Here is a 21,848-nt window from a genome sequence, read left to right as displayed (position 1 = left end):
TGCAGTTCGTCAGCTGAAACTTCTAAACCCTGGCCTGAAGGAGGATAATATTGGGCTTTCTTCGAAGATTGTGGACGGCGTGTTAGTGCCCGAGTCTCCTGGGAGTGAAGAGTAGATAGTGTGTCCTTGGGCCTGCGTGCCTGTCTTCTTCGGCCTGCGCGCCATTTTATATTTTGTTGGGTAATGCCCGGATTACTTTGGGGGCCTGCGTGCCCGGCATTTTGATTGTAACTTTTGGACATCGTCGACCACGTTGGTCGGCAATTTTAATGTTTTATAATTTCGCTTGCTTATATCTGTTTATCTGCACCTTCAGTGTTATCGTTGTATGCTCGTGTTTTGATAACTTTCCTGTTGTGCTCGTATGACGAGGTATTTCCTACATACTTAGAATATTTTTCGATTGTTTAGGTAACTGATGACTTATGCTCGGATACGCCGGAGAGTTACTTATATACTTGTGATATTATCGGTTTTGTGGACTATGCTCGGCCTAGATTGATTGTCCGGGCGTGTTGAGTACGGCCCGGGTGCGCAGAGCAGGTGTGCGCTGTTAGCGAGTACGAGTCCATGATCATAGCCAAGTCCTCGCGGCGTGAACGGTCCCATCGCGAGCTGGGGTTCTGCCATGCAGGTACTTCCACGGAGGGTCTAGGTGTAGAGTCTTCCGTGTGGTCGGTTCTCCCATTTTGTGGTAGTATCCGACCGTTGCTGTCGTGGAGTTCTCGCGTTCGTACCTACGACGCGGGTCCATACCCGGTTAGCACCCGTGTTGGATACAGGCGTTCGGGGGTGTTAGGTCGGGTCTAACTGTAGTAACGTCTGAGTTTTTCAGCGTTCCAGGGCCGAGCAAGTTTTACTCCGAGGAGATCCTCGAGGTAGTAGGCGCCGTTCTCTGTTTTATCGTAAACTCGGTACGGGCCTTCCCAGTTTGGGGCTAGTTTGCCGTCGCGCGAATCCTTCATATTTCTGCGGAGCACTAGGGCGCCGACTTCGAATTCGCGCTTGATAACTTTGGTGTTGTAGCGGAGAGCTATTTGTTGTTTTAATTTTGCTTCTCGGAGGGAAGATCCTGTGCGGATCTCCTCGACCATGTCGAGCTCCTCTCTCATAGCCTCGTCGTTGAGCTCCTCTTCGAGGGGTGACTCGGTGCGCCGAGAAGGTTCTCGGATTTCCACGGGGATCACGGCTTCGGTACCGTAGGTTAGCCTAAACGGAGTTTCGCCCGTGCTCGGGTGGGGGGTTGTCCTATATGCCCAAAGTACACTATGTAGTTCTTCGACCCAAGCTTTTTTGGCTTCGCCGAGTCTTCTCTTTAGTCCTCGGAGGATGACTCGGTTGGCTGCCTCAGCTTGCCCGTTCGTCCGAGGGTGCTCGACTGAGGTGAAGTGTTGCTTCGTGCCGAGCTTGGCCACAAACTCTTGGAATTTTTTGTCAGTGAACTGGGTGCCATTGTCGGTGATTATGGCCTGAGGAACCCCGAACCGGGCGAGTATGTTTCGTTTGTAGAAACGGAGCACGTTTTGAGACGTGATCTTGGCAAGCGGCTCGGCTTCTATCCATTTCGTGAAGTAATCGACGGCTACCACGAGATATTTATTTTGGTACGAGCCGACCGGGAATGGTCCGAGGAGGTCCATTCCCCAGGTGGAGAAAGGCCAAGGTGATGATAGAGATTTAAGTTCGTTGGGGGGAGCCAAGTGCATGTCGGCATGACGCTGGCATTTGTCGCATTTACGGACATGTTCTTTGGCGTCTTGTTGCATGGTCGGCCAATAGTAGCCGGCCCTGAGGGCCTTCCTTGCTAGTGATCGACCGCCGAGGTGTTGACCGTTGATCCATTCGTGAAGCTCTTGGAGTATTTCGAGCGCTTGGGAGGCGTCGACACATTTAAGGAGAGGAATGGAGAAGCCTCGTCGGTATAATTTATTTTCGATGATAGTGTACGAGCAGGCTCGCCTTTTAATGGCTGAAGCTTCCTTTGGGTCGGCGGGAAGTTCGTCTTTCGTGAGGAAGTTGTATACCGGGGTCATCCAGCAGTGGTGGTCCCCGATAGCAAATACTTGTGGAGTTTGGGCGCTTTTGTCTATGCTCGGCTTGGACAGGATTTCCTGGATCACCGACTTGTTTCCACCCTTTTTCCTTGTGCTCGCGAGTTTGGATAATATGTCGGCGCGTGAGTTATGTTCCCGGGGAATATGCTCGACATCCGCTTTGGCGAATTTTTTCATTTTTTCTTTGACGAGCATGAGGTATTCGGCTAGGTTGTTTGACGTGGTGAAAGATAAGACCAGGGATACTTCGATGACGAGCCCCTCGTCGTTTTCTAGGATTATTCCGGCTCCGCTTCCCGAGTTGCTCGAGGCTCCATCTACGTAGATGGTCCATTTGTTTTCAGCGGGAGCCGGGCAGCTAGAAATTGAGGTCATCTCGGCAGTGAAATCGGCGAGCGTCGAGCTTTAAGCGCCTTTCTTCCCTCGTATTGGATATCGAATTCGGATAGCTCGAGGGACCATCTTAGCATCCTCCCGGCCATGTCTGGTCGGCTGAGGAGTTGCTTGATGGGTTGGTCTGTCCGGACGACAATGGTATGGGCGAGGAAATAGTATCTCAGCCTCCTGGCGGCCGTTATTAGGGCCAACGCGACTTTCTCTATCTGCTGATATCGCACCTCGGGCCCTTGTAGGGCTTTGCTCGTGAAGTATACGGGCTTCTGTCTGTCTTCTGTTTCTCGGATTAAGGCCGCGCTGGCCGCCTCGTTTGAGACAGCCAGGTAGAGATATAGGATCTCGTTGCCATCTGGTCGGGAGAGGACGGGCGGTTTGGAAAGTACCTGTTTGAGATGAGATAATGTCCGTTCGCACTCCTCGGACCATTCGAAGGTCGCTTCTTTCCGAAGCAACTTAAAAAAGGGGAGGGCATGCTGGGCGGATTTTGCGACGAAGCGGGATAGTGCTGTGAGCATTCTGTTTAGTACTTGGATAGATTTTTTATTGTTAGGGGTAGGAAGTTCCGAGAACGCTTGGCATTTATCCGGGTTGGCTGCTATTCCTCGCTCGGTTAGGTAGAATCCGAGGAACTTGCCCGCCCGTACTCCGAAGGTGCACTTCTCTGGGTTAAAACGCATCTTGCAGGATCTGGCCTGCTCGAACACCCGTTCAAGATGTGCCGTGTGGTCGGCATCTTCTCGAGATTTGACGATCATGTCGTCCATGTATACCTCGAGGGTGTCGCCGATCTCTCCTCGGAAAACCTTGTTCATCATCCGTTGGTATGTGGCTCCGGCGTTCTTGAGTCCGAAGGGCATTACGTTGTAGTAATAATTGCCCGACTCGGTCATGAACGCCGTGCACTGCTTGTCGCATCTCGCCATGGGGATTTGATTGTATCCTGAATAAGCATCCATAAACGACAATAATTTATAGCCGGCCGAGTTGTCGACCAGCCTATCAATATTAGGTAATGGGTATGCATCTTTGGGGCATGCCCGGTTAACATCAGTATAATCAACACACATTCTCCATTTTCCATTAGATTTTTTGACTAGTACAACGTTTGAGAGTCAAGTTGAATACTTGGCCTCGGAAATAAAATTTGCCTCTAGGAGGTCTTTTACAGTTTTCTCGGCAGCCTCCGCTTTCTCGGGAGACTGCCGACGCCTACGTTGAACTACTGCTTTTGCGGTCGGATTGATGGAGAGCGTGTGGCAGGCGACCTCAGGGTCGAGTCCGGGCATCTCTGCTGCGCTCCAGGCGAACAAGTCGGCATTGTTCCTCAGGGAAGCTATGAGCTGCTTCCTCGGTGTATCCGGGATGTTCTTGCCGATCTTCACAGCCTTGTTGGGGTTGTCACCCAGAGGAATGAGCTCGAAATCCCCGTCTGGAATGGGCCGGATAGGGTGAGCTGTCTTCGGCTGTGGCTCTTCGCCGTTCTTTAGCTCTTCTTCTGTGAACCGAGCGTCGAGGTCGACTGAGCTGACGTCTGTGGTCGTCTGCCGATCTTCAGGAGGGAATTTATCTTCAGCCCTTGGTTTTTTGTTGGAGCTGGAGGGTGGGGCGATTAGCTCCAGTCCCTTTACCGATGCGTCGAATATCCTCCTAGCAGCTTCGATGTCGGCATTGACAGTGACTACTCGTCCCCTCTTCGTATAGAACTTCATTTTCAGATGAACGGTTGAGGGAACGACAGTGAGTTCGGCCAAAGTGGGGCGCCCGATGATGCAGTTGTAGAGGGTCTTGCAGTTTATCACCAAGAACCGTGTCTTGACTTGCCTGGAAGCTTCCCCCTCCCCGAAGGAGACGAGCAGTTCGACGTAACCCCACGGCTTTGTGGTTGTTCCGTTGAATCCTTGGAGGTCGGATCCCACGTAAGGAGTGAGATGTGAGTCGTCCAGCTGTAGGGTTTGGAAGAGGTGGGAGTACATGATGTCGACCGAGCTTCCCTCGTTGACTAGGACCCGTCGGACGTCGAAGTTCGCCATCCTTGCTCGCACGAGCAGTGGGATTGTGGCGTTCGGGGCGCCGCCGGGTAGCTCCTCCAAGTAGAAAGTGATCGGTTCTGACCTCCCTTTGAACCTCCTCAGGGTCGGGGTCAGGTCCGTGGTGGTGCTGATCAACTCGTCGAACTTCCTTTTCACGGAGCCGATTGTGAGGGAGCCAGGGTCCCCGCCGTTGGATATCAGCATTGCTGTCGGGAACCCTTCCCAGACGCTGAGGGCAGATGTCACTCCGACCGAGGGTATGAAGTCTTCTGTTCGGGTGACGGATAACGCCACCTGCAGCGGCCTGGCATTCGGGGAGTTGCCCTCGTCGGAGCTCCGACGGTCATTCCTTCTGGGAGGGTTTCCTCTCTTTGTGTACTTAGAAAGGTGACCCTCTTTGATCAGTGTCTCGATGGCGTCCTTCAGGTGTATGCACTCATCCGTCAGGTGCCCGTGGCTCTTGTGATACTTGCAGTATTTGGACTTGTCGGTCCCCGGCCGGGAGGGATTCGGCTTCGGGGGCCTGATGTTGGAGTTTCTGAATTCGGCGTTTATGCACTCGGCCAGGATCTTCTCGCGTGAAACTTTCAAGGGGGTATAGTCGTTGAAACGCCCTGCTGGCCCTCTGCGCTCCTTTGTGTCGCGGGACCTGTCGTCCCTCTTTCTCTCGTTTGCTCGGGGCGCGGCGGACGGGTCTTGGCTCGAGCTTCGAGTAACGCCATTTCCCCTTGATGCTTTGACTGCGGCCGCTTCGCCTTCCTCGAAGGAGATGAAAGCCTGCGCCCTTTTCAAGATGGCGTTCATAGATCACATTTTTTCGATCTTTATCGCTTTCCTGAATTCGCTGCCGGGGAGGAGCCCTCGCTCGAGGAGATACCTTTTCATGTAGTCGGTCGTCTCCACTTGGAAGGCCTCCTTGTTGAATCTGTCGAGGTAGTCTCGGAGAGGCTCGTTGGTCCCTTGGACTACAGCTTCGAGGTTTGCCTCTGATTTCGGTTGACGGCGGGAAGCAGTGAAGTGACTCAGAAAGAGTTCCTTGAGCTCGGCCCAAGACTTGATGGAGTTAGGAGGGAGATTCCTGTACCAGGTCATTGCCCCCTTCCGGAGCGTGGTCGGGAAGATCCGACATTTGATGGAGCCTTGGACGACGTGATACTCCATGACGGCCTCCAGGTTCCTGATGTGATCGTCGGGATCTGTAGTCCCGTCGTACGCATCCAAAGTCGGGGGTTTTTCCATTCCTCGGGGAAGGCGGGCCCTTCTGATGCTTTCGGACAAGGGGCTGCGGAATTCCTCCTCGTCGCTGGCGCTCGGAGAGATCGAGCGTGTGTTACGCCGGGCGGGTTCCTCCTTGCGAGGCTTCCTCCCTTTCCTGGCGAGCCTTCTTTCCTCTCTGTCAGGAGAAGGGCTCTCCTCCTCTGTGGGCTCAGGCCTCCGATTCTTCCTGCTCTTTCGCAGAGGGGAGCGCGAGTAGGACCTCTGGCGGCGGGATCTTTTCGGTGGAGATCGAGAGGAGGATGGTGAGCGTCGGCGAGTCCTCCTAGGCGGGGAGCGCGAAGAGGAGGAACGCGATCGACGGTGCCTCCGCGGGGGAGAACGATGACGATGCCTCTTCTCCAGTTTCTCAATCCGTTCGCCTTGGAGTCGGATGAGGCGGTTGGTCCGCTGTAGCTCTTTGAGGATGACGAGGGTTGAGGGGTCGGTTTCCCCACGGGCATCTGTAGCATCCCGAGTCTGCCGATGGTGAGTTCTCGGTCTCTCAAGGGAACGGGTGGAGGAGGAGGCAGTCTGCCCGTCCCTATGGTCAGTCTCGTGTTGGACGCGAGTCAGCGGTTGTTCAGGTTGGGTTTGGATCAACTCGGCGTTCCTATCGTTCCGAGCTGTTTCCTCTCCGTTATTCTGAGGTTGGAGCTGCTCGGCCTCATCATTCTGAGCCTGCTCGACGTGCTGAGGTGGTGGTCTTCTGATGGATTGGGGGGTCTCATGACCTGACCTCCCATTCCCTTCAGCAGAGCGCCGTCGTCCTCCCCGTCGATGCAGAGCCGGGTTGGATTCCTCGATCATTTCCGTGAGACGAAAGGGATCGGGGGTCGGGACGAGGACGGTGTTGTTGTTGTTGCCGGCCATGACGATCGAAGGATGGATTAGCTTTGATCTTTGTTTCTTTAAAGAAGGGGGAGCTTGTTTCCCACAGACGGCGCCACTGATCGTACCTGATCAGAAGAGTCGTCAAGGCCTGCTCGGATGCTGGGTCTTCGTGAAGTGAGAGGGGGGTGTACCTGCAAGGTACTCCAATGCCAAAGTAAGTTGACGAGCAAAGGAGCGCAAGTACTAGCTAAGAGTGAGTGAGAATTGAATACCTGACCCTCTAATCAAAGAGGGTATATATAGCCCCCAGCGCTGGGCCATGATCTCGCTATTGGGTTGGATCCCCAAGCCCAACTAGGAGACTGCCAGGTTTCCTGAGCGGAAATATCGGAGGTGCGTGTATGCCCTCTGTCCTGGTTAACCGCTCCGAAGTTCCCGGGAGACGCGGTCTTTCAGGAGCCACGTGGAATCCGAGTTGTTCGGAGGGTTGTATATGAAGGAACCCTGCGCGGAGCAGAGTCCTCGGCAACGAAGGTGTTTGCGGGGTCGTTAGTGCCGAGCATGCCGGGTGCCACATGCTCCGGGGATATAGGGCAGCCGAGCATGCCTAAGGTGGGCATCCTAGGTGCGTAGGAGGGTCGTAGAGGAACGTGGGCCTCTGAGGTTTACTGGGCCGAAAATCGTATTGGGCCTAACCTTGGCCCAGTCCAGAACAATATATATATATATATATATATATATATATATATATATATATATATATATATATATATATATATATATATATATATATATATATATATATATATATATAGTATTAAGATATAATACAAAACAAAATCCGCAGCAAAATCCGCAGAAAGTTTCCTACGAAATTACCTGCGGATTTTGTAAAATAGTTTGATTTTTATTTGAAATATATTATCGGCAGCAAAATCCGCAGGTATTCCTGCGGAATTTTCTGCAAAATCCTGATCCGTAGAAAAGTTATCTTATTTTAATAAGTCGCGGGTAAATCCGCAGGTTTTCCTGCGGAATTTTCTGCAAATTCCTGATCCGTAGAAAAATTTATCTTAATTTGTAAAATCGCAGGAAAATCCGCAGGTATATCTGCGGAAATATTTCCGCAGAAAATTCCGCAGGTAAACTGTGTATTTCTAGTAGTGTATGCATTCTAGCAAATATATACATGAAGTTATTGATAAGTGATATAAGCAAGGCAAGATCCTAAGAGTCAAAGGATATAAGTGATATAAGCAAGGCAAGATCCTAAGAGTCAAAGGATAAGGCTAAGGAAATTTTTTGTTTTGTTTTGTTTAGCGCTTTGTTGAACTTTGAGTATTGTGTAGTCTTTTTATTATATACTAGCAAGAGACCCGTGCGAACGCACGGGTCCTATAATTATAAATAATAAATAAATATAATATAATAATTATTAATACAAAATTTAAATTTAAATAAATTTTAAACAAAATCTAATTGCAAATAGGAGAAAAGTTGTTCAAATAAGGTTTGAATAAAGTCTAATTATATTTTAGTTATATTTTTTATAAAAAAAATCATGAAAATGGCGTCGTTTTGTGCAAAAAAAAGAGTATGCATTTGAACCACCGATTTTTTAAAATCGTCGGTTCACTGGTTTTTTCGATTTTGACCGGTTCTCACCGGTTCAATAACATATCTGGTCCAACAGTCAGATCAGACCAGTGACTCCTCCGGTTCCCGGTCTGACTGGTCCAACCGAACGGTTCGGTCCGGTTTTTAAAACACTGATTAAGAAGTCATTAAACATATGATCTTTAATATATGTTCAATTTAAGTAAATATTTTGTCGGCCCATCAGAAAAATAGGTTCGGTCCGTCGGGTATGCCTATAATTTTTAAATTCTTCTCTATTGTAAATTTATGGATTCTATTAATATTATATGATTTTATTATCTAATAGAAAATAAATTTAAACATAGTTATTAATAACACATATTTATCTCACAAAATTGAAAATAATTATTTAATTGGATCAGTTTGAACATATTATTCGTTTATAATCTTGGACACCAGTCATATTTTTATTTGAAATAACAATAATAAAAAAATTGCAAAATAGAATTATTATATAAAAAAGTATTTAAAAAATCTAATAATAATTATATTTGATTAGATTAATGCATCCGTTTGGACTAAAGGAAGAAAATATTTAGAAAATCTTAAATAATGAATATATTAGATTAAAAACATTAATGCAATCTTAGAAAATCATTTTTAGATTGATTATTTACATTAATGACAATTGATATCTTGTAAATTGATGTTCTCAAGAGTATAAAAGAGCAAAGTTTATGCAATGGAAAGTAGGAGAATGGATTTATAGTGGAAAAGGAATTGGAAGGGTTGGTGTTTTAAACATAAAAATTCAAATTATAATTGGACTGAATGATTACAGTCGCCATAATGCATTGGAATAGGAAATTTTATATTATTTAAACCCCTAACGACTATTATACCCTTAAAAATTTGGTTAATCCTATGATTAACTTAAGTTTAAAATGTAATTAAATGAGATTTTAAATTTTTTATAGTAGTAGATTATACAAATTTAAAAGTTTATATTGAATTATTAATTAATAATTTCTTGTTACATATTTATTTCTATTCATATCACAATTAAAAATAAATTATTAACTATATCAAATTAAAATAATAAAATCATTTCTAAAATTAAATATAATTTTAGAAGAATAACAAAAATGTGAAAATTGTTGATTTTCGTGGAAGATGAACCGTTTTGAAAAAAATCTGAAAACTTAAAGAAAATAATTATATAAACGAAGATGGAACGATGAAAATTTCAATACAAATTCGAAGATGGAAATAACCTAAACTGCGTTTGAATCTGGAACAGAAAACAAAGTAACCTGAAGTTGCAGCTGGTATATAGAAGAAAAAGATGAAGAATGAATAATTTGAATAAATATTTTGCTAATGAAATGGTCAAAAAATTATATTGGATAATTTTATTTATTAATCTTTTTCACATATTTAAAAAAAATGGTCAAAATATTTAATAGAATTATTTTGTTTATTAATCTTTCAATAATATTATATTATATACATATTAATTCGTGTAATTTTTAATATATAAATTAAATTGTCTTATACTCATAATTAAAATCCGCTAAATTGAAACAACAATTTAAATAAGGAAAATTGAACATAATAAGTTTATTATAAAACTGGTTAAATATAATTTTTTCAAATTAGACAACTTAATAAAATTAAAATCGTAATTTAAATTATACTTATTACTCTAAATTTACAATATTATACCAAGGTATAATAATAAGCATTTATATAAAATATAATTTCTTATAACATTTAAATGAATTAATAGTACAAATAAGATAAAATCATTAATAATATTTGTTAAAAAACGATTGATTTCATTCACTTAATGAACCTAATACATTATTTTTCATTTTTATCCACATTAATTATTATTAATACATATTAATTATAATCATGCAAAATCATTTTTGTAAAAAAAGAAAAATATAAGAATAAGAAATCTTATATATTTTATAGAAATACAATTGGTATATCAGAAGTGGTCTCACTGATAAAGGAATACTTTTATGATAAAGTAATACTTTTATTTTGTAAATGATATAATATATAACATATAAATGGTATAAATACAATGGATGCAAAAATAAAAGTACAAAAAATTACCAAGGGTCCTTAAAAATTTCTAATCAAACCTTGAATTAACACAAAAATATTGCAATATTAGAATCAAAATTATTTAAAAAAACTATTATCATAATAGGATTAATAGATGTTGATAACTTTGAATCATTATCATCTCAAGATGCTCAAAATCACAAGCCTCCATACATCGCAAGGCACCTTATTTCAAAAACATGTAACAAATATAATGGAATCAGCATTAAAATATTTTAAGAAAAAATCTAATTATTGAGAATCAAATTCAACCTTATTAATTCAGGTTAAGGAGAGCACATGTAATCCACATTTATAGAAAATCGACTCATATGTGATAACACAATAAGAATACCATAAGAATGTAGAAATCAAAATAGTCTCGAAATTAAACTGAGATTATGAATGACATTAATATTTTAACTTTCAAAGCTATCAATATTTTTGCACATTTGAAAAATTTAGAGAAAAATCAATTTATAATTGATGCACATTAAGAATTTTAAAATAAAAATAACATCCATATTTAGAATTAAAATCATCTTCATGAATGAATAGTGAGGAAAACTTAGGGTCCGTTTGGTTGGAAGTAGATGGAGGGGAGGGGAGGGAATATTTATAAATATGTGTATTTGGTTCATTTTTTTATGAGGGGAGGGGAGGGGAGCAAATTCCCTCCTAGACTCTCTTTTTGCTCCCCTCCAAATTGGGGGATTTGGAGGGGAGGGGAGATCATTAATCAAAATTTTATTATTTTTCCTATTTTATCCTCAATTATTTTTTTAATTCCAAAATTGTCCTTATTGAATTATTAAAGACTTGATTTTTCTGTGGTATTATACGTTTCATTTTTCTTCTAGCTATTTGTGCGTTGTTGCTCTCAGTTGAATTTTTTTCTTTTTATTTTGTTGAATTTCTCTTTTTAATATTATGTTATTTTTTTTATAATAATAAAATCTTTATATCAGTTCTTATTTATAATATATAATAGTAAAAGAATTTTTTTATTATTATATTAATAATAATAATAATAACATTATGCCAATTTATGTTATAATTAAATAAATATTTAAATTTAATATTATTTGTTCAATTTTTTTAACATTCTAACATTATTTTATTTATTTTTAATTATAGAAATTGTTTTATTGGGTTAGATGAATCATCAAGATCAAATAATAGTTTGATTTGCGTTGAAGATCTATAATTCAACTAATGTGTGTTCTTTACTATTATAGTATGATTTATGAACGAACAAGTTTTTTTTTTGGAGAAATTTACTTAATACTATTGTTATTTAGAATTATTTTTACTAAGTACAAATAACAGTATTTATAAGGATAAAAAAGTAATTTAATTTTAAAATCACTCCCTTCCCCTTGTGAACCAAACATACATGTTATTAAAAACCCCTCCCCTCCCCTTCTTGAACCAAACATATCTTTAGTTAAATTCCCTCCCTTCCCTTTCCCTCTCCCTCCCCTCTATTAAATTCCCTCCCCTCCCCTCCCCTCCGTTGAACCAAACGGACCCTTAAGGGGATAATCAATTCAAATCTAATGCCTTCGCCTTGTACTCGATTTTAGTTTTCTTAATTTCAGTTTTCTTGTATGCATCAAAATTAATATGAATTAAAGTATATAAGAATCAATACAAATAAACTACATCAAAATAGTCTGAAAATCAAAATCAAATTCATGAATGCAGTCAATATTTTACCTTTCAAAGCTATCGATTAAGATGACTAAATATCATTAATGGTTATTTAAAAAAATAATTAAAATTGAATAATCCCGTAATAACTTTTTTAACCCTAAAATTAAAGTAATCCTTGGATTAGTTTGGGATTTGAACGAAATTAGATGAGACATTAAAATTCTTATTATAGTAGTTGATTTCATGATAAAATCCTTAAAAATTATAAATTATAAATTATAAATGTCTTTTAAAACATTAAAAAAATTGATATTCTTATAAAATTTATATAACTTTATCATAAAAAAATATTTTTAAAATTTTAATCTTATAAAACCCCTAAATAGGTATTTATTATTTCAAATTTCATTAATATGTAAAACAAAAAGAAAGATCTGCTGCAAGAACAAAACACGAGCCACCATCTTCACCGTGCCTCCCCATGGTCGTGTTTTCAAGGGATCTACTCAACTATCACCGTGGAAATAAATGTAACATCATTATAATGCTCCTGAATATCAAAAAGAGAAGAAAACAAATTATATAATGGAAACAGTATGCCCTTACCATTGTTTCAATAGACATTCTATTCAAAACACGTAAGTAAAAGAAGAGAAGAAAAATTGCATCGGATCTTTCAGCTTTAGTGACACAAAAGTCTTTTTCCCTGGTGTGTTGGTTTGGATATTGTTTATCTCATGAATAACACCAATAAGATCTACCATTAACGAAATACTAAACTTTATTATATAGTACTGATTTGTATTTGCAACAAAAAATAAATCAACAATATATAAATCATGCCTTCCAATCTATTAAGATGACAACTGCCTCCAAGGATGTCTCCAGAGACACGAAAACACAAAGACACGAAAATAATTTCTGGAAAAAAAAAACAATTTAGCAGATATTAAAATAAATAATGTATTTAAGACCAAGAAATATTAAAATATTTGAAAAGTCTCGGTACCCTAACCCAAAACCAAGAGAAGAAGAAGAGAAAATCTTCCCTTATTTCGTTCGTATAACCCTAATTTTCAATGGAAGTTTTGGAATCGATTTGCATAACCCTAATTTTTAATGGAAGTTTTGGAATCGATTTGCATAACCCTAATTTTCAATGGAAGTTTTGGAATCGATTTGCATAACCCTAATTTTCAATGGAAGTTTTGGAACATGCTGGATTGTAACTTAGTACCCTGACCCAAAACCAAGAGAAAGAGAAGAGAAATGGTAATACAGAATCCTACACATGTTGCCAAGACTCTAAAATTTACGGATGCATTATGCACTTATTATATGATTGAAGAGCAGACGAAATTGAATGAGATTGAAGAGCAGACGAAATTGAATGAGGGGAATGGGAAAGGGTTTGCACAATTGAAACCCAATCCAAATGACACAATGCATTGTTTCAAGAAAAAAGGAAATAAATATGAATATGAATGGTTGAAAAGTTGAAATCTTAATGGTATTATTTAAAATCTCTAATCAATTTATTGAAAATATATTTTTGATATGAATAGGGTTAATTTTGTATCAATTTACTAAAAGCTGCACGTGAATACTAATCATTATACTTGTCATAATGACAATTTGATTTAATTAAATTATTAAGATATGAGTAATTCTTAATGACGTTTTTGTCCCTAAAAATTGAGTAATCTATGGATTAGTTTAGGACTAGGATGTAAATAAATGAGGTTTCAAATTTCTTATATTAGTAGTTGATATGTGGAGTTGAGGAAAATCAAATGGAGTGAAATTAGTGGCAAAACGAAAGTTAACGTCTTGATTAGGGGTGGCAAACGGGTATGCCCGCGCCCGTTTAGCCCGCCCCGCAAAAGCCCGCAAATAAACGGGGCGGGGCGGGGCGGGCATAGTTGAAGATGCGGGCCTAAAACCTAGCCCCGCCCCGCAAAAAAGTGAGGGCGGGGCGGGCAAAGCCCGCGGGCATTGCACCTTTTAAGCCTAAAAACATAAAAATTTATGAAAATGCACATGCCCGCAAAAGCCCGCGTTGAAAACGGGGCGGGGCGGGGCGGTCACATTAGAGGGTGAGGGCCTAAAACCTTGGCCCGCCCCGCACTAAAGTGCGGGTAAAACGGGCATGCCCAACGGGCCGGACCCGTTTTGCCACCCCTAGTCTTGATCAATAATTTTCATGATGATGCAAATTTAAAAGTCTAATTTAGATTATAAAAAGATTGAAAAAAAGAAAATAAACCGCCACATGCACTACATTTTAAAATTGAGCTATTTTTAAATTATAAAAGCTCATTTCAACACCTATTTAATGAAAAGTAAGACAAGAGTTTAGACAACATATTATAGAGGTAAAATACAACATGACATTAGGAGAGAAAGTATGATTAACACCACTATTCTTTTCTTATAGAATATAAAGGCAATGCATTAAAAGTGTAAAATATTTTAGACAATCAGGTTAAAAAGAAATACTATTTTATATGTGATTTAAAAAAATGTCAAATTTCTACAAAAATTAACGGTTATGATTTTACTGATAGTATAAAACAATTTTACACTGTCGGTGTATTTTCATTAAATCCTTCTTTTAATGTCTTTATTTATCATGAGTAACTAATTCTCATATGATAAAATTTTAATTTGTAGCTTTTGTCTTTGTACCCCTACGTTTAAAAAATTTGGATCAATATACCGTCGTATAAACAAGTCATTTTTTCACAATTTCATTTTTTTCCCACTTTACCGAAAATGCTTTGAGAAAGTAAAAAAAATTTCAAACCGGAAGAGTCTTCTAAACTCTTCCGTTTAACATTTCGTCCAAACCGGAACACTCTTCTAAACTCTTCCGGTTAAATTTCGTCCAAACCGTAACACTTACTCAAACTCTTCTGGTTGACAGCAAAGCACACCGGAACACATCAAGTAAGCCTTCTAGTTTACAAATTCACGTACCAAAACACTTTGCCAAACTCTTTAGGTTTACACGTTCACACGCCAGAACACTTAAACAAATGCTTCCGATTTATAATATCACATTCCGAAACACTTTGGCAAATTCTTGCGGTTTGTAATATCACATTCCGGAATAATTTTTTGAAGAGATTCGGTTAATTCCTTTTAAGAACAAACACTTCCTCTAACTGTTTCGGTTTTGGTTTTAATTTTTTTCTTCGTTTTTTTAATGTTATTTTATAATTTTTCTTAAAACTTGATAGTGGTTCGTAAGCGAGGATTAGACGGGAGGCCTGTTAGCCGCACATTGGGACGACACAGTGTTGTAGATCATGCTGGTCTGTCAGCACCGGTTCCACAACCGCCACATGAGCCAGTTGGGTATCCTGGCGGGCTTTTAGACCCGTCATTACTTGTGAGATACGTCCTTGCCATCTATGGTTCAGAGAGGTAAGTAAAATAAATTTATTCTACTTTGATTATTTTAAAATAAATTTATTCTTTATATTTTATAATGTGAATTTTTATCTATTTTCAGGAAAGAGGTCCGAAAAAGGAGATTAAAGTTGCAAGACACGGGACGAAGCTGGAGGATATGGTTCCTCATTTGCTCCCACCAGAGATGAAGCGTTGGGTGGATAGGCCAGGTCTGACTTCTCTCAAGAGAACCAGCCTGACCAAGATAGACACAAATCTTGTTACAACATTTGTGGAGAGGTGGCACATAGAGACATCGTTATTTCACATGTCATTTGGTGAGATGACTATTACATTGGATGATGTTTCCATTCTGCTGCACTTGCCCATTAAGGGTGTTTTCTGGTACCCGAGCATGTCACTGAGGAGATGACTGTTGAGCTTGACATTCAGTACTTGGGAGTGGACAGGGGTGTGGTTGCACGACATGTCCATAAACATAGTTTGGATCCTCTATAAGCATAAGCAAATGTTGTATCTCACTTCTTGGACCTCTTATCTTTGTTTCTATCACACGCTTATGCTTGTATACTTGTGTGATCCAAGTGACATTTTCAGAATCTCGCTCTTGTAAGGAAATCAATATGTGTCTAGGCGGAACATGTCTCTTTGTCAAATTAGCGACATGTTGCTTCTCATTTGTGTTCAGCCTACCAACAAAGGAATGACTGTTTAATCTACCTGGTAATCCATGATTATGATTTCCACATTTTACCTCAATCTTCCATCCAGACCCAACTTTTGTCGGAGTCAACCTGATTTTGAATGGACATCCACGTCTCTTAGTCGCACTCTGAGTATCACTTTTGTTTTTGTATTTTTGTTGCTTCTCCTCTCTTGCCTATTTTGGTGTCCAAACGGGTGATAATAACAATCACTTTATTGTTGTCTCTTAAATCCATTGGATAACCTCTTCTCGTGTGACGAATCTTTGAGAAGTTGTGAATGCTCAATGGTATCTACAACTGTCTCATTTTTTTGGCAAATCTGGAGCGGAATTTTCATCCTTGAAAAAAAATCGCCAAAATCAAAAAATTAAAAAACCATTCCGAAAGACTTAAGAAAAGAGTTTTGGTTTACATCAAAAGTGTTCCGAAAGTCTTTAACAAAATGTTCCGATTTGGTTTGAACCATTCAGAAACACTTTGTTAAAGACTTCCGAATCACTTTTAATGTAAATCACATGTCTTAAGGAATGAGTTCCGGTTTGTAATTTTGCACGGAAGTCTTGCAGAAAGAGATCTGGAAGTCTTGCGTAGGAGTGCAATTTTCTAATTTTTTGGGTGAATAGTAAAAAATAAAATGGTTAAATGGTTAAAAGCATTAAGGGTAAAATTACCATTATTTAAAAATTGTAGGGGTACAAAGGCAGAAGTAGGGATACAAAGTAAAAATTTTCTCATATGATTAAGATTTTGAGATGAACGTCAGCACCGACCCTAGGGGTAGGCCACAAGACTATCGCCTAAGGCCTGTTTTTTTTTATATTTATATAATTTTATTAATTGACATTTTAAATTATTTTATGAACTAATTAAATAATAAAATTTATTAAAAAAATTATAATAATAGCTGATATGTACTGTATAATTAGTTAATTTAAAAATAATACTCCTTCCGTTTCTTTTTAAGTGTCGTTTTAGAGAAAAAAATTTGTTTCTATTTAAGTGTCGTTTTATAGTTTAATGTTATAATTTGTCTATTATACCCTTACTTTCTTAATAAATTCCTTAATTAGTCATTAAAAAAAAAGAGTGATTATTGAATTTATTTGGAAAGAGAAAATAAATGAGGGCATAATAGAAAAAACAACTCTAATAATCCACTATATTGGTTGAAGAGTTTTTTGCTAAAATGACACTTATAAAGAAACAGAGGGAGTGTCGTTTTATAATTTAATGTTATAATTTGTCAATTATACCCTTACTTTCTCAATAAATTCCTTAATTAGTCATTAAAAAAAGAGAGTGATTATTAAATTTATTTGGAAAGAAAAAATAAATGAGGGCATAATAGAAAAAACAACTCTAATAATCCACTATCTTGGTTGAAGATAACGAAATAAAAAGCTATTATATTAATAGGGAAATGCTAACGAGTGCCCCTGGGCCACTCTTTAAGTGATTAAAGTGGTAACTTTTTTTAAAATGCGTGTATTTAATGCATTGAAAATGCATTGGAATTTGAAATATTGACTTTTGTAAAGAATATTTTCTTTATTTAGTATCCTTAAAGAGTGCCCCGGGGGCACTCGTTAGCATGACCCATATTAATATTTAGTGCTGATAGTGTGCATGAATAAATAAAATCCCATGTGGATTATCGTTTGGATTTTAAAATCTACTGTGATCATATAGAGATGCTATTTTTCAAAAGATCATGGTAGGGTTATTTCAAACAACATTAAAGTAATAAACCACGTTACTTTACTACATATATCAATAAAAATAAAATAATAAATCATGATTAGACAAAATTAAATTTTAACTATTGGACAATTTATAGTACATTTGAAAGGATAAGTCCAAAACTTGAATACTCATCTTGCATGGTACTGCACATGAGCTTACATATCTAACAGCACCTGCAGTAGCCGGTGTTTCAGTAAGTATCATATTGGTGCTCAAGTTGCTGTTAGGTTTCAGATTCTTCAAAGATGAAGCACTTTATCAATCGAGGTTGTTTCTTTTTCGATTAGGTCAAATAGCCTTCAACAGTGAACCTCAAGTTTCATATTTAGCAAGAATGGAACGTGCTTTAAGATTAATCTTTCCAACATATGCTACTTTCATCACCACTTCTAGTTCAACTTCTTCAGAGTCAGATCATGCGTTGCAAAATGAACATGAGCAAGGTTGTCAAACTCGCGAGTCTACTCAGACTCGTAAAGGGTCCATAGACTCGACTCGTAAACTCAACTCGCAAACTCGTACGAGTGTATGGAAAATAAAAAATGACTTTCAAAAACCTATAAATAACACACTCCTAAATTTGTACACTTGTAAATACCTCATATAACACACACACACACACACATATATTTATATATAATAGAACACCAATTAAAATTTAAATTTAAATTTCATACTCTATAACAAATTTCTTAGCAAAAAACTCAAAAATAAAACTAAAGACTTAAAGTACTAATATCTTTTTAATTGGCTACTACATAAAGCAAAAAAATCATAAAACAGATATGCTAATAATTTCAATCATCGAAAGTTCCAGTGAAATCATCATCACCAATATTATCACCATCTTCTTCATCGGTCTCTTGAGTATCATTATCAAACTCTACCCCAGATGAATCAACTTCATCATTAACCATTGTTGGATTGCTTCAAGTTTCACTTTTACCTAACGCAACATTGTCACCCCATCACTGCATAACATTAATAACAACAACATCAGCATACACAACATTGTTAACAATAACATCATCTTGCTCAACAATATCTGCAGTTTGCACATTTTCTTCATCAGGATCATCAGTTATCCATTCATCATCTGAATGAATATCTTAAAATGAAATAACAACACTCTTTACTTTTCCTTTTCTACTTTTCAACTTCAAACTTCATATCGCATAAACCAAATTATTTATCTTTTCATGCAACATATTTCTTATCTTTGAATGAAATTGCAAAGTAAATATTAATTCAACTCAATGTTTCTACAAAAATAAAAAATAAAGTCTATAAACAAACAAATAACAATTACTCCAATTCCATTCAAAGCAAGAGGAGCTACAAGTTAATCTTTGGACACGAATTGCAAACCTCTTTAATCTGGAGTCATATCCCCATAGAAATCTCATACTAAAGACTAGGGGAGAGAGAGAGAGAGAGTTTCTAAATCTTGTACAACCAAAACAAAATAAGGATTTTTTTAGAAAAATAACAACAAAATCTTTTGGGGAATTTCGACCTTTATTGGTTTAAAAAATAAAATAAGAAAACTTATAGACTCGTAAACTCATGATAGACTCACGAGTCTATACGAGTTTGTGCGAGTCTACCCGAGACTACTCGAGTCTATCAAAAAATGATTCTATGTACGAGACTACTCGTTTATGCTTCCTAGACTCGTAAACTCGTACGAGTTTACGGGTCTACTCGCGAGTTTGACAACCATGAACATGAGGAAATGTTTCACTCGCTTTCAATGATGGCACTTTGATCATGTCATTGAACTTGGTGTTTATGTTTATTGTGTATAGTTAGTTGTTTGATTATTCGATTTGTGTGATGATATAGGTAGATGGTAAGGTCCAATCACGATGAGCTTAGTGTAAGAAGGTGTACCCTAAGGCATTAGAGACTTAGAGTGTTCACCATTGTCGGATGGTTCCGTGTGAGGGCCAGATCATATGGAAACGACTGGAACCACCCACACTATATAAAGTCTAGCACGCTGTTTCTCGCGAAAAATCTCTAACCTCTTATTAAAGGTACTTGCAGGATCAATTACAAGAATCATAGACTTAGTGGTCAGTGTTAATGTGAATTTGGTAACCAAGAATGAATGGTGTAGAAAATCACAAAAGAAACAAGACAACTGTAAAGAACAAATAAATAAACAAAACAAAAGACTCAAATTGTAAAGAGTGGAAATTGTTTTGAATTAAAATGTTGGAAGCAAACATACATTTCAAACAGGGAAACTCGTTTTTCTCTTAGATGTGGATACTTTGAGCGTAGTGTTTTAATATAATAAATTGCGACCACTTAAATGAATACAACAACTTGCTTAAATAACTAGTAAATTAAAGCAACTGTCGACGGTTACTAACACTCCATGTCAGGATTTCATGTGACGCTTCGTCCTAACTTCCCTTATGTTCTGCTTCATGGCTCATAAGTTGATAACTTCCTTTGCCGTCATTTTGTCAATCTCTGTTGACAAATATTTTTTACCTTCAACCCTCTTATCTGCCGAGCCAACTTCCTAGGTAGGTGGCTCAGTCGACTAGCTCTTTGGAGATTATTTCTTCAATTATGTCGACAGTCCCCACTTGCCCCTTATAAGATAATCAATGGGCCTTTCTTATAAAAGATACCCTTTCAACTTGGGCTCCATTTCCTTAGTCAAAAATTGCTTGTCAACAAATTGCTTCCCAAAATGCCAATTTCGACAAAGATTGTGTTGATGGAGAACTTGATCATTTTCTATTTGTATTTTCGGCTATACGTCTTCTCAATGTGACGTCACGCGTCATCATGGCCACTTTTTGTGCAACAGTTTCCCATTTCAATCCATTATTTCTCACGATGACTCCTAATTTTTAGAGCGTGGGCTTTCAAACCAAACTCCCCTAACTTTCTAACTTCTTCGAACGCATATATTGTATTGTGTGATTTTTGTCCCTGATTTACTACCTCAAAATTCTCTTAAATTATCTCTCTAGCCATTTATTCTTTTCTTCTTCTTCCTTTTCATTTCAGTTCATAATCCCTTACACCTCTGGGCCTCCTGTAGAAGAAAAAGAAACATTCTTCCTTTATAATGGCAACTTCATCTCATCCCTCCTTCAATACCGGTAACAACCCGAGAACCTTCTCTCTTTCTGAGAAACTGAGCTTAGATTTCATCCTTGAACCATCATCTATGTTTAAACCCAAGATCGAGACATGGCAACAACAAATGTTCATTCCGTTTGCCGTTGCAAGAAGTCTCCTCACATTCCACGGGCCCTATCCAACTCTGGAAAAATATCCAAACGGTCAATAAATATTTCCCTTATTTTTATCCTACTATCCCTTCCACCTTCCAAACAAAACCTATATATGAGGTTTATGACCCCCCAATGCCATAATGGTCCTTTCCACACCTATACCAGATAATGCAGTATACCTTGCTTGGCTCGACAAAGTCCAAGGACAGCGACAATCCTAATGGGATTATGCTCAAAAGGGATAGCAATTCGACTAATAATATAAGTGAACCATCACATCTCTTACTTAATCACTTATCACTTGCAAGTCTCAAGCTTGAGGGACTATGAACCATGATGTCTCTTACTTAATCACTCCACCTTTATAAACATCGAGCTTAAGAGACTGTGAACCATAATATCATAAATTAATCCCAACAAAGACTAAAATCATTGGCCCATTAACTCTTCATCTCATAAGAAACATAATGAAGAATTAAATAAAGAGGGGCGAGGTCACATGGCAAACATGTGGATGACATGTCGAGACACATTTTAGGTAAATTAACAAGATTGTCTTAGTCAATAACCAAATTATCCCAAGTCACATTAGTTAACTGCAACTCATATATTGAAAGGACGGAAGAGCTCATTCACTCCCATTATTAGATCAAGGTCAGGGGACGCTTGGCCAGATTTATAGGAAATAAAATTGGTCTCTCTAAAGAGGATCAAGCCAATAAATACTTATCTTAGTAGTTAGGTTAGATTGATCACATTTTTTTACATATCAGAACC

At 38.6% G+C, this 21,848-nt stretch overlaps 2 protein-coding genes across 2 annotated transcripts; one reads left to right on the top strand and one right to left on the bottom strand.

Annotated features, from left to right (window-relative positions):
* Nucleotides 1-290: 290 nt before the first annotated feature.
* On the bottom strand, nucleotides 291-5,284 carry LOC131640151 (uncharacterized). Its single transcript, XM_058910558.1, has 3 exons — nucleotides 4,493-5,284; nucleotides 3,759-4,393; nucleotides 291-351 (listed from the first exon to the last, which is right to left on the bottom strand). Exons 1-3 carry the CDS (start codon nucleotides 5,282-5,284, stop codon nucleotides 291-293), a joined length of 1,488 nt encoding a protein of 495 aa, XP_058766541.1.
* Nucleotides 5,285-13,210: 7,926 nt separating this feature from the next.
* Nucleotides 13,211-15,770, top strand: LOC131640150 (uncharacterized). The gene is made up of 3 exons (XM_058910557.1): nucleotides 13,211-13,391; nucleotides 15,184-15,335; nucleotides 15,459-15,770. Exons 1-3 carry the CDS (start codon nucleotides 13,211-13,213, stop codon nucleotides 15,768-15,770), a joined length of 645 nt encoding a protein of 214 aa, XP_058766540.1.
* The last annotated feature ends 6,078 nt before the right edge of the window (nucleotides 15,771-21,848 follow it).

Source organism: Vicia villosa, unplaced genomic scaffold (genome assembly GCF_029867415.1).
Source record: "Vicia villosa cultivar HV-30 ecotype Madison, WI unplaced genomic scaffold, Vvil1.0 ctg.002972F_1_1, whole genome shotgun sequence".
Classification (NCBI taxonomy): Eukaryota; Viridiplantae; Streptophyta; class Magnoliopsida; order Fabales; family Fabaceae; genus Vicia; species Vicia villosa.
The sequence above is the reverse complement of the archived record's forward strand: the minus strand, read 5'-3'. Positions and strand labels throughout refer to the sequence as shown.

Excerpts from the sequence above, each read along its gene's own strand:
- LOC131640150 (XM_058910557.1), top strand. The coding sequence starts at position 13,211 with ATGGTAATACAGAATCCTACACATGTTGCCAAGACTCTAAAATTTACG. Across the intron at positions 13,392-15,183 it reads TCCAAATGACACAATGCATT|TGGTTCGTAAGCGAGGATTA; the intron begins GTTTCAAGAAAA and ends AAAACTTGATAG. Across the intron at positions 15,336-15,458 it reads TTTTAGACCCGTCATTACTT|GAAAGAGGTCCGAAAAAGGA; the intron begins GTGAGATACGTC and ends ATCTATTTTCAG.
- LOC131640151 (XM_058910558.1), bottom strand. The coding sequence starts at position 5,284 with ATGAACGCCATCTTGAAAAGGGCGCAGGCTTTCATCTCCTTCGAGGAA. Across the intron at positions 4,394-4,492 it reads ACGCCACAATCCCACTGCTC|CTGGACGACTCACATCTCAC; the intron begins GTGCGAGCAAGG and ends CAAACCCTACAG. Across the intron at positions 352-3,758 it reads CTGAGGAACAATGCCGACTT|GAAAGTTATCAAAACACGAG; the intron begins GTTCGCCTGGAG and ends CGAGCACAACAG.